Genomic DNA, 12,778 nt, shown 5'->3' on the forward strand with positions numbered 1-12,778 from the left:
AGCAGGTTCTCCACCAAGCAAGGAGCCTGATGCGGGACTCAATCCCAGGACCCTGGGATCATGACCCAAGCTGAAGGTACACATATAACCTACTGAGCCACCCAGGTGTCTCTTAAATGATTTTATTTTTAAGCCCACCCACTGTGGGGCTCAAACTCACAACCTTGAGATCAAGAGTCGCATACTTTTATGACAGCCAGCTGTGTGCCCCAAGTCCTTTGTTCTTAACATAGCCCTCAAGTCCCTGCCAAACTTTCCTACTCCATCTCTTTCCATCTCCATCCTCTCCAGCTTTAGACTAGACCCTTCAACATGCCCATCCTGCCTGGATTGCACTTCCCTTCTCACCCTCCCATCTTCAGCCCTCAAGTCTTGGTGTCAGCTCCTCCAGGAAGCCTTCACTGATCTTCTAGGCTAAGTTAGCTCCCCTCACAATACTAACTTAATACATGTTTGTCCTTCTAGAGTGTAAATTCCAGGAATCTCTACTAGATGCCCTGAGGGGCTGGTAAAATGTCTAGCACAGAGCTTTCGTTGATAAATGATGAATAAACAAGCACTAAACATTTCTTGAAATTTTCTCAAAGATTGGCTTCACCACTTTACCACCCATTATCCTACTGTACTGGAGACACTGGTCTGTTCTTGCCTCTATTTACATTATTGGCCCCAACATGGTTATATTTTTTTAATCAGTTTGACTTCTTTTTAAAAAAGTATTTTTTTCTCTCCTTTTTCTTTAAATATCATCTGCTAAAGTCACCTTTTCCTTGGGAGAAGACAAGAAATGAACTCTTAATTTTTTTTCTTTCCCTCATCTGCCAGAAACTGAGACCCCAGACAACAAAGTTTGTCAGAATTGTATTTATTAGATTTTGAGAGGACTGAGAGATTTGTTTAAAAGCAAAACTCATGGATTTCGGGTTCCTGGTAGTCTTTTTGCTTTCTTGTTTTTTCTGGCTTTTTTAGGTTGCCAGATTTTTGAGATAAATGAGATGCCGTTGTGTATTTTTTTCCCACTGTTCAGAAGCTGATAGTTTAAAATCATTTCCACGGGCGCCTGGGTGGCTCAGTGGTTTAAGCCGCTGCCTTCGGCTCAGGTCACGATCTCAGGGTCCTGGGATCGAGTCCCATATCGGGCTCTCTGCTCAGCACAGAGCCTGCTTCCGTCTCTCTCTCTCTGCCTGCCTCTCTCTCCATCTACTTGTTATCTCTCTCTGTCAAATAAATAAATAAAATCTTTAAAAAAAAAATAAAATAAAATCATTTCCACAAATTTCATGCTGCTAGATTAATCCTCTGGAAGATAATTAATTAGATCATTCTCATGGTGAGAAGCCTCACTGCTTATTAGAACAAAGCTAAATATTCTTAACTTTTCTTATTTTGTAATTTTTTCTTAACTATTTAACTTTTATTTCTTTTCTTAACGTAAAATATCCCAGGCACTGGGGCACCTGGGTGGCTCAGTTGGTTGGACGACTGCCTTCGGCTCAGGTCATGATCCCGGAATTCCGGGATCGAGTCCCGCATCAGGCGCCCAGCTCCATGGGGAGTCTGCTTCTCCCTCTGACTTTCTCCTCACTCATGCTCTTTCTCACTGTCTCTCTCTCAAATAAATAAATAAAAAAAAAAAATATATATATATATATCCCACTTAAGTGCTTTCATGCATTATCTTATTTAACTCCCTAATATCTCTTTAAGGTAGTTACTTGACATGTATCATTTTATACCCCCATTTATTTTTCTCAGGTTCAACGACACTGGCTCAGGAAGGAGAGAGCAAGTAAGAGTGAGTTCTCCAGAAAAAAGGGCTTCAACAAAACTTCTGACACCCTTGAAGCTCTCTGGTTGGTGCATAAAGAGGCAGAAGAAAAAAAAAAGCAAACAACAAAGCAGACTCTCTCAGACACAGAGCTTCTAGGTAGGGCCAGGACTAGGGGCCAGGGCTAGCAGAGTGAGGCACTTGCCTTGGGTGCAATTTAAGGGAAAGTCCAAAACTCACTAAACAAGATGAATCACATTTTAATGCTATTTTTTTAAAAGATTTTATTTATTCATTTGTCAGAGAGAGAGAGAAAGCACAAGAGCGAGCACAGGCAGACAGAGTGGCAGGCAGAGGTAGAGGGAGAAGCAAGCTCCCCACCGAGCAAGTAGCCCGATGTGGGACTTGATCCCAGGACTCTGGGATCATGACCTGAGCGAAAGGCAGCCGCTTAACCAACTGAGCCACCCAGGCGTCCCATTTTAATGCTATTTTTTTTTTTTAAAGATTTTATTTATTTATTTGACAGAGAGAGAGAGAGAGATCACAAGTACACAGGCAGAGAGAGGAGGAAGCAGGCTCCCTGCTGAGCAGAGAGCCTGATGGGGGGCTCGATCCCAGGACCCTGAGATCATGACCTGAGCCGAAGGCAGAGGCTTAACCCACTGAGCCACCCAGGTGCCCCTTTAATGCTATTTTTAAAAAAGCTCAAAATTAATACAAAATATCCACCAAGAACAAAATATCAAAATCTTAAACAATCTTTCTTGCCCTTGCCCTTGCAGGACAACTCACTTCCCCTTACCCTCAGCTGTGTTTTGGAGCCAAGTTACATTGTTCAAATGTCAATTCTGTCACATACTGGTTGAGTGAGTTTAGACAGTTATTTAACTTCAATTTCTTCATCTCTAGAATGGGGATAATAACATTATGTCCCTCACAAGGTTGTTGTGAGGAATAGGGGAACCCCTGCCTACAGTAGATTCTAAGTAAATGCTGGCCATCATTATTGTGGAAACAAACACTGCAATAGAGTTCTGTTGAATGCTAGATGGTTTTATATCTGTTACCGTGCTTGAAAAGCCCTCAGAACTGTGTTTCACACTACTGCCATAATGTGTCATGTATGTGGAGCATGTAATCAGCTTTTCCTAAAGAGGGATTAAAAGACTTGACTAAAAAGTGTAAATGCCTTACCTTGGATTGATCTGTTCATTTCATCTGGCCACCTAATTAAGGGCATATTTTGAGTATTTCCTTAAGCTGCTTCTGAAGATAATTCTAAAGATGCTATGAATGATGGCGAGATAGGCTATGTGTACTGTTTTCCAGGGTGACTACATCAAGGCAAAAATCATAGTCACTAGAGTCTATTGGGAGAAAATGAAAACGTCTCCCAAATAAGAGGAGAGGAGGCCCTTCCGGAAATCACCTGGTGCCGAAGTAGAATTGACACCGCCGCCTTGGCTCCCCTCCTATACTTGGCACTCTTTCTGTCTTAACTTTGTTTGTACTTAGTGTTTTGCGCCAGCCAGACTCTGGCTACAGCTGCCAGGTCTAGTTCATTTTTTAATACCCAACACCAAGCACTTGCCAGGCCCCGGACACTCACCACACATTCAAGGACTACATGAATGAATTGAATTTGGGTTTGGGTACTTTTAGCCTAAAGGTTTCCTCTTTCAAACAACATAGTTAAAGAGACAGAGGGTAAAGGAGCCTCCTAGAGCATCCCCTCTTGGCGCTGAAAAAAAAAACCGATTTACCACAACTTTTCATTTACTGTAAATGCATAAACAGTTTTGTGCACACAAGTACTCATAAGGCCGTCTGTGGCACAGCGACCTTCCAAGGTCCGGTGCGCTCCCAGTGCGACCCCAACTCACTAGGCAGATGCCGGCCAAAGCGAGAGGCCGCCGCGCACGCGCGGATGGGAAGGGCGCGCGCCGGCCCTCCGCTCCTCCTCCCCTCCGCCCGCCAGGTGGCGCTGGCTGCCCCGCTGCCACCGTCGCCGCCGACTCTCACCGGGCCCAACCGGGGCGGCGCCCGCCGCCTCGCGGGCCGCGGGTCCGCCTCCGCCGCGCCGAGGGCGTGGGCTCCCGGCTCCCGGAAGCGGCGGCCGCGGCGCGGAGCCGAGCGGGCGTCGATCCTCGGAGCAGCAATGCTTGGCGGCCGCCTCCTGTGACCTGAGCGCGGCGGCCGGGCAGGGGCCGCTGAATGGCGGCTCGCTGAGGCGGCGGCGGCTGTGGCTGCTCGGGGCGTGGCGCGGCGCGGCGCGGCGGAGGCCTGATGCTGCTTAAGCTCTTACAGAGACAGACCTATACCTGTCTATCCCACAGGTATGGGCTCTACGTCTGTTTCGTGGGCGTCGTGGTCACCATCGTCTCTGCCTTCCAGTTCGGAGAGGTGAGTAGCGGAGCGGGTGCCCCGGCCGGGACGCCCCGGACCGGTACGACTCCGCGGCGCCCCGAGCCCCTGCCCACTCGAGCCCCGCGGCGCCCCGAGCCCCGGCGTGCTTGCCTCTTCCCTCCCCATCCTCGCCGCAGCTGCGGGGACAAGTCCCAGAGCCTGCATCCCCCCCCGCCGACCCCCCGCCCCGGAGGCTCCTAGAACTCAGATGTCCCCGAGCTCTGGTTTCACATCTGGGATCCAGATCTCGTCCTCCCGACGGTTTGAGGGAATGGGCGCTCGTTCAGCCAGTTCCCTTTGCCTCCAGGTGTTTTCTTGCGGCTCCCCAAGTCGTTCGGTTTTTCTCCCTCAGGCCTGTCCTCCTCCACGAAGCCGCCTCCCAGCAGCCAGAGTCGGTGTCTTTTCCCATTCCTAAATCCTCCAAAATTCTCATTCCTTGCCCCTCTTACAGGTTTTTTTTTTCGTTCCTGTTGTCACCTTCCTGATCTTCTCTCTTATGACAAAGGCACTTTGTCTTCATAATCTGGTTTCAAAACTTTCTCCAAGGGGTGTAGGTTTCTTCGTACGTGAATTTGAAGTGAGGACAGGGTACCGGCTCCAAATTTAAAGACTTACTTGTAAAAGCCACCCCCCCCCTTCTGCTCTGTTATTGAGAACAACACCAGTTATCCTGTAGAGGCTCTCCTGGTAGAGGTGTACACACGGATGTGAGAGATGTGTTGGCAGCTACAGACATTCTTCCCTATCTCGAGATCCGCTGAGGCTAGGGCCCCTTCATCTGACTAGGAAGCCTTGTCTTGCACTCCAGCACCCAACCTCTTGGGCCCTAGGACAAGCCCTTCGGTCATGGGTTATGCTGATAATTTAGACTCTGGATCACACAAGGCCGGCCTTTCTTGATCTGTTCTTAGTTAATGTGCAATAAAGTAGTTTGGTTAGACTCTAAACTCTTTAGAGGGTCCACACAACAGGTTTGGGGAGGTGGCGACACCCAGGTTTAATAGATTTTTATGCCTCGCTGGGTAATAGACTAAACATTTTCTTGAATGAAATACCCTTTATTTTAGGTTGGGTAGTTATTATATTATTGACAGTCTTATATGGTATTTATCATAAACGAGTTTACAGAGGCTGGGTAGGTCAGAACTGGAAGAGTACATGTATATGATTTTAGAGAACACATTTGAAATAAGTAGCAACTTGGAGAAGAGTTGTATTTTGAAATTGTTAGATGTCTATTTCCTTGTTTTAGTATTTCCTTTTTTTCTTTCTTTCTTTCTTTTTTTTTTGGTAGGAGGTTGCAGAAGGTTTTAAAATTAAGAGAACAGTTTTTAGAAATGCCACAGTATCCATTTGCTTAGTCTGTACCCATGCTGCATTATAAACTTCATAGGAGAGGGTGTTCTTTGTTTAACTACTGTAATCCTGACCCAAGCACTGTTCCAGGTACTCCAGCATAGGCAGTCTAAATATTTGTTTAATGAGTGAATGAATTAATTGTGTGGCATGCTTTCCAAGTGTACACTTCTAATAGTTCTCGTTCTAGGGGCAAATGAAAATAAGTCTTACAAGTCAGAGTGAGAAAGTGCCCCAGACGTGTAAATGTGGAATATGTACCTAGTATTATACCACAGCTCTTCTTTCATATACTGCAGTTTAATACAGTGAATGTATCTGTGCACAGTTAAGTGTCTTATTCTTGGTGGAAGATTTTTTTTTTTTGTCCCTGATTAATTTTAAGTTAGCTGTTTACTAACATCTCTGCAGTGTGAAGGTGACTTAAAGGCAATCAGTTGCTAGAATTTTTCACTTTATATATTCCATGTCTGGTTTTTTACCAAAAGAAAGACATTTGTCAGCTTTGAAATGCGCCACAAATGTTAAAGTTTGGAACATACAAAAGAAATAATAGGTGAAGAATGTCAACACGTGAATTGGGAGGTAGAGACAGCAGGCTCAGTGCCGCTCATATTGCCTGTAGTAGAACTTCTTTCTTCCTTTTTTTTTTTTCTTTTAAGTAGGTTCCACAACCAAAGTGGGGTTTGAACTGATGACCTTGGAGGTCTGAGAGTTGTGCAGTCTACGGACTGAGACAGCCAGGCACCTGCCGTAGTACAATTTCTGCAGCACAATGAAAAAAAGGAGCCGTGGGATTGGGCAGATCAGGGTTTGAATGCTGGTGCCAGTATTAGTAATATCAGCTAATCTATAGGGCTTACCAGATACTAGGCACTCTCTTAACTGCATTACATATATTAACTCATTGAATCTTCACAACAGCACCCCTATGAGGTGGGTACTATTGTTATACCCATTTTATAGTGATGAAATTAAAGCACTTGCACAGAGTAATCCAGCTAGTTACTAGCTGGGGGTGGGAGGGGGGTGCTTTCAACCAAGGCATTGTATGGTTCCAGAGCTGTAAGCACACATCTTCATGGTTTCTCACACAGTCTGTGCTGTCTTTTGTATGATCTTGGAAAAGATACTTAACCTTTTGAACCCCAGCTTCCTTATCTTTGAAACTGAGATACGATTAAATAGATCTCTTTTGCAAGGCACCATTCAAGGTTCTTGGCACGTATAACAGACTTTCATTAAATGGTAGTAGGTGCTGCTACTGTGTTATCATCAACTATTTTATGCCCTTGTCTGAATTCTGAAATAAACCCTTGAAGTAGAATACTCCTGCCATACAGTTAATGTTATCAACTTGTTAATAACTTCACTAATTGCAGTGGATAAAAGAAAGGACTAAGAAGGGCCTTGTTAACTGTGAATTCATTAATATTTCCCCCCCCCCCTCAGTATAAGTGGTATTGGCTGCTACCTTTTGATAAGCCCTTTGTATACTCATCCACATTTTGAGGAAGAAAAACAAAACTGAGGGAGGGAAGTATTAACACATAGCATTTTAAAAAATTTCCCTTTAAGCTGCTGGGGTAGTTTCTGGAGAGCTCTTTTTTGGAACTCTGGTCAAACAAAAGCAGAGCTCCTTCCAAATGCACAGGGAGAGCCCTCAGGGTGGGTACTAATAGCTACTGAAGTATACCGCCTTGGGGTGAGGGTAGGAGATAGAAGCTTATCTAATGTAAACTAGTTGATTGGACAAATCCTGTGCCCTCTGGGAGCCTCAGTTCCCACACCTGCAAACGAGAGCACTAGACTACTATGCTCCTAAAATCAATTTTAGCGCCAAAACTTCTGCTTTTAAATATTTGTTCTCTGTTGGTTGATTTTTTTTTTTTTTAAGATTTCACTTATTTATTTGACACAGAGAGAGACATCACAAGTAGGCAGAGAGGCAGGCAGAGAGAGAATGGGAAGCAGGCTCCCGCTGAGCAGAGAGCCTGATGGGGGGCTGGATTCCAGAACCCTGGGATCCTGACCTGAGCCAAAGGCAGAGGCTTACCCCACTGAGCCATCCAGGCATCCCCTCCCCCCTTTTTAAAAGATTGGTTGATATTATATAAACTTTAAAACGTGTGTTTTTGAAGTAAAATTTTATTACTTAAGGGCCATCATTATTTAGTTGAACCATTTGTATACAAATCCACAATCCCTTCTCTGAAAATTCTACTGAATTAACCTTATCATCAAACGTGAGTATCTATTACAGTGAAACATAGGAGTATTCTCACTCATTTAGGAAATGAAGACTATAGGGAGTGCCTGGATGGCTCAGTGGGTTAAAGCCTCTGCCTTCGGTTCAGGTCATGATCCCAGGGTCCTGGGATCGAGCCCCACATAGGGCTCTCTGCTCAGCGGGGAGCCTGCTTCCTCCTCTCTCTCTTTGCCTGCCTCTCTGCCTACTTGCCTACTTGTGATCTGTCTGTCAAATAAATAAATAAAATCTTAAAAAAAAAAAAAGTAAATGAAGCCTATAAATAGTTTGCAATTAGTTGTAGGCCAAGTTTTGCCACCAAATGAGTTCAGATGGTCAGGTTTTGTTGCCAAATAAGGTACAAAAAGGTCTTCAGTGTTGAGAACTTTCTGGATTTCAGGATTGTGAATAGAAAATTGTAAATCACTGCTGGGTGTATATGTGTGTATCAGCACGTATGGAAACAAGTACGCCAAAGTTAACTTCCATGAGGAAGCAGATTTAGGAAGAATATACCCATACTGGGTGGTAACTTGTCCCTGGACTCCCTGCTCCCTTTTGGTTGCCTGCCTTCTGCCATTTTGGATTAATGAGATGTTTTTGTTAAGTGAAGAGGAAAGTTGAAAACTGGATCCAGCCAAAGTCATGCTCAGCCTTGGTGACCAGTTTCTCATCCTGGCTCAGTTGGAAGAAAGAAATTAGTTACTATGTTTGTATTTGTTTAATTCTTTCATTAAACAGATATGTTTTGAGTGTGTTCCTTGTCAAAGGCAACATGTAGGTAGAGTAGAGGGACCTGGTCTGAGAATTGTGAGACAGCCTCTGGCCTGGTTCTAGTTCCAACGTAAACTGTGACCTTCAGTGCTTTCCATGCTGTGTTAGTATTCCCAGCTGCCTTCTAGTCTGTGGGCAGCCACTCTTATCTGTTATCTCATGTAGATTTCTTTTGGGGTGAGGAAAGCTTTCTTTATTAAAAATAATGTTTTAAAAAGTCGAGATTTCTAAGACCCCCCATTTTAGTTTTAATGTTCTGTGAATATACATTTATTGTTTCATATGAGAAAGCATGAACCATAATGTAATGTTGTTTGGACTAGAAAGAAAATGCCAGTGGCCACACAGAGCCTTTTTTAAATGGTCTCTTTCTTTTGCGGGGTTTGGGAAAGATACACAGCCCCGCTAACTGTCAGATCAAAGCAGGGACCTAGTCTTAGTCTCTCCTGCATTCTTAGCACCTAGGAAGTGCTTGGTACCCAGTTGGTGCCAGATAAATACTTGATATGGATGGGTGAATGCATGAGTTAATTGGTATGGTCTTAATAAACATCCCTTCAAGCTCATTTCCAAAAAAAAGTTTAGATTTCTACCCCGATGCAGACCCATCTTTAGGTACCTTTGATTTCTCAGACACCATTGGTCTGATTGTACTTTGTATGGTAAAAAAGGTGTTAGTGGATATACGATTTATAGCTCATTTTTGGCCATCTTTGTCTAGTTGAGGTGAAGCCATAGTATATACATGTGAGTACCAATACAAGGAATAAGTAATTGAATGAATAGGTACACAGTAATTGCTTAGAAAATCAGAGGGAAAGAAAATTATGGGTTGAGGCATCCCAGAAGAAGTTGAGATTTTAATAAAGGAGGCAGGAACTTTGCTTTTGAACTGTTAGCGGTTTAAAGTTGCGGCTAGGATCAGCAGCACTTTGGTGCAATTGACAGAATCCAGCTCAGACACAGCCTTAAGAGAAACGTAGTTTTTTGACTCATGTACTTGACAAACAGGGTGAAACTTCTCACAGGGTTAAATAGAGGTGCTCAGATGATGTCTTCAGGAATCTCTTTTTGTCCCTCTTCTCCAGCTCTCTTGGTTTAGTACTCAGGTTAGTACTCAGTGCCCAGATGGGAGGAGATTGCTGCCAGCAATTCCAGCTTCTAGTCTGTCAGTCGAGTAACTCCAGCAAAAAGAGTTTCTTTCTCGTTAGTGCCAGCTAGGCCCAGGGTGGCCTGCCCAGCCACGGAATGAGTGTCCTTGCTATGCCCTCATTAACTGCCTGGACCATCTCCAGAGCTAGGATTGTGGGTGGTGCTGTCATTCTCAAGCATATGAATTGAGGGGGTTCCCCAGAGGGAAATCACGAGGCTGTTATCAAGGGAAGGGCCAGAGCAACAGATGACCTAGACAGAGCCTTCAGCCAAAACCCATTTCCTTTCCTGGGCCTTACTGTTGTCATTGTCACTGTGATAGCTCTTAGCCCTCTACCTTCTTCTAAAAGATGTAAAAGTTATTTCCATTTTGATTAATTATTCTGTCTGTGAAATTGTATTCTTAGTTGGGTATTTTTTTTTTTTTTTTTTTTTAAGGTGGCTGTGTTACTACACAGTTCTTGTGCCTTTACATCTTTCAGCAATGATTCCTTTGAATATGGTGAATTGATAGTTACAGTTTTAGCCATGGGGTATTGTTAACTTTATTAATGAAATTTAGCATGTTGTGTGATAAAAAAACTTAACCTTTTTGCAGCACCTGGCCCACCAGTGTGTTTGAATAGTCTCACTCCCTCTTTCTTCACAGAGACTACCCTCTCTCTTCTGCTTGCCCATTCACTGTTCTCTCTCAGTCTTGAATGTTGAGATTCCCCAGGCTTTGCTCTTTGGCCATCTTCTCTTATAGGGGATGTTCTGTTTCAGACCCCCATCCATTTGTCTGACTTCCTATCCCCAGCTGCTTTGATGAACTAAGATCTAATTCCACACTTCTGCCTGTCTGCAGTGCAGACCTTACTACTCTGCCTTTCTGACAGACAGTGCTCATTCATCACGGTGCTCTTTCCACTGCACCCAGACCTGGCTTCAGAGTTTTTTTTGTTTTTTTTTAACAGCTTTTTTTTTTGTTTTGACAGACAGAGATCACAAGTAGGCAGAGCAGCAGGCGGAGAGAGAGAGAGGAGAAAGCAGGCTCCCTGCTGAGCAGAGAGCCCGATGTGGGGCTCCATCCCAGGACCCTGGGATCATGACCTGAGCTGAAGGCAGAGGCTTTAACCCATTGAGCCACCCAGGAGCCCAGAGTTTTAACAACGTGGGATTCCTCTAGCTCCTGAGAGTTCTCCCAGAAAGTAGAGGAAGAACTTCACCCAAGACCTCAGCAAACCTTTCCAGGAATTGGATCATAGAGCCATTCCTAAAAACACGCCCTGAAAGGAGGAAGAGGTTGCTTTTTGACCACTCTGATCCATTCCTGAACTTAGGGCCTGTCTTGTGAACATTTGTGTTATGTGGGTACAGAGTTGTATTAGGAAAGAATAGGTAAGTGGTACTGGTATAGGTCATGGCTATAATAAGTGTCGTGTTCAGTAAGCACAACTTGTGGGATGTGTAGCAGTTGTCGTATTAAATAAGCACAACTGACGTGTAGCAAGTGTCTTTCTCTCCCACTGGCCCTTTAATATCAGTTTGTAGGGTTAGTTCTACCTCTGCCTCTGAGTGAAAACTCAGGTGGGCTTAAGGCTTTTCTTGTCACTCCTAAGTAATAAAAAGTCTCTCTTTTTTTTTTTTTTTTTTTTGTGATTTTTTTTATGTATTTGTCAGAGAGAGAAAGAGCATGCATGCAGACAAGCAGAAGGAGCAGCAGGCAGGTGAGGAAGAAACCCCCTGAGCAGGGAGCCCGATGTGGGCCTCCATCTTAGGACCCTGGGATCATGACCTGAGCCGAAGGCACACACTTAACTGACTGAGCCACCCAGGTGTCCTGATAATAAAAAGTCTTGTGGTCACTTCAAATTTTAAAACATAATGACATTTCAGCATCTGCAAGCCTGTCGAATTTGAAGCCTCTTACCTTCCCAGCTCAGGCCTGCCCTAGGCAGAAAGCCTGCAGTTGAGGAAGGAAGGTTGGGAACAGAGGGCTACTTTTCTCTTTATTCATCCCATGCTTCTCCTCCTCCTCCATAGCTTGTTTCTGCCCCTTTCTAGGGGCCAGCACCCTAGGAGGTTGGAGCACCTAGAAGAAGGAAGGGAAGTGAGGGCAGGAACGTCCTTCCAATAGGAGTGCTGGAGCTCTCCGGAATTTGCCCGTGTCAAAGCTTGTTCTCTTGAATGCTTTCAAAGGGCCTCCTTCAGAGACTACACCCTGAGAGCCATGGCTTGCTTTTAACCCTGATGAGAGCAAATGCCTCTTCATTTAGGCTGGTTGCTTGCTCCTTCCTTGGTCCCTAGGAGTATGATGAGACCATGAGAATCTCATTTCAGTCTCTTTGCTTTTCTTTTGGGGGGCCCTGGACCTGATCTAAGATGACCCTCCTTAGGTATTCTCTTGTGCATGGCACACATCTGGTGCATGAAAGACCAATCTGCTCTGCTTTGTAAGAGAGAAAGTTTATCTTTTTCTTCTACTCTTCTAAGTTCTTGGCTGGGGCCTCTGTAACAAAAGACAGATTGATAAGAGAAAAGCATACATGTTTATTTGATATAAGTGTTACATGATGTGGGAGCCTAGGAAATAAAGACTCCAAAAAGTAGTTAAACCTGAGTATTTTTATTGAAGGTTTGATGAAGAGTGGAGTTTGGGAAAATTGTGATAGGATAAAAACAAGAATGAGCTAAGTGTAGTTAGCTTGGGAAACACAAGGCCTGTTCTTTAAGATTCCTTTTGGAAATACTTGTCCTTTGGAGATAAGGATAATCTTTTCTTCCTGGTGTAGGAAGGGCACCTCTTACAGACAGTCTAGGGGTAAGGTCAGAAACTTCTTCCTGCACCTGCTGTTTCTCAGATTTCTTCAGCTTGAAATATTCAGTAAGCCCCTTAAGGTGCTGTATTTTGGGGTGGTGTATCCTGAACCCTTTCAGCTCAAAGCGGGGGAATGTGGGCTGATTCCAGCATAGCAGCAACCTCTCCTTTGTCCTCAGAGCAGTTAGCCAGCCCACCCTTCTGTTTTGTGGGTGTGAGACAGTTGTGGCATCCAGCCACCTGCATGGTCCTGTTGTGGGCTGTCTTGGTG

General features: G+C 44.5%; 1 protein-coding gene across 1 annotated transcript in view; it reads left to right on the top strand.

Annotated features, from left to right (window-relative positions):
* Window positions 1–3,865: 3,865 nt before the first annotated feature.
* Window positions 3,866–12,778, top strand: part of GNPTAB (N-acetylglucosamine-1-phosphate transferase subunits alpha and beta) — a 75,878-nt gene continuing 66,965 nt past the window's right edge. Inside the window, exon 1 of the mRNA XM_059402242.1 lies at window positions 3,866–4,174. Within this exon, the coding sequence (XP_059258225.1) occupies window positions 4,058–4,174 (117 nt within the window). The 5' untranslated portion in view covers window positions 3,866–4,057. The remainder of the gene's footprint in view (window positions 4,175–12,778) is intronic.

Source organism: Mustela nigripes, chromosome 6, assembly GCF_022355385.1.
Source record: "Mustela nigripes isolate SB6536 chromosome 6, MUSNIG.SB6536, whole genome shotgun sequence".
Lineage (NCBI taxonomy): Eukaryota > Metazoa > Chordata > Mammalia > Carnivora > Mustelidae > Mustela > Mustela nigripes.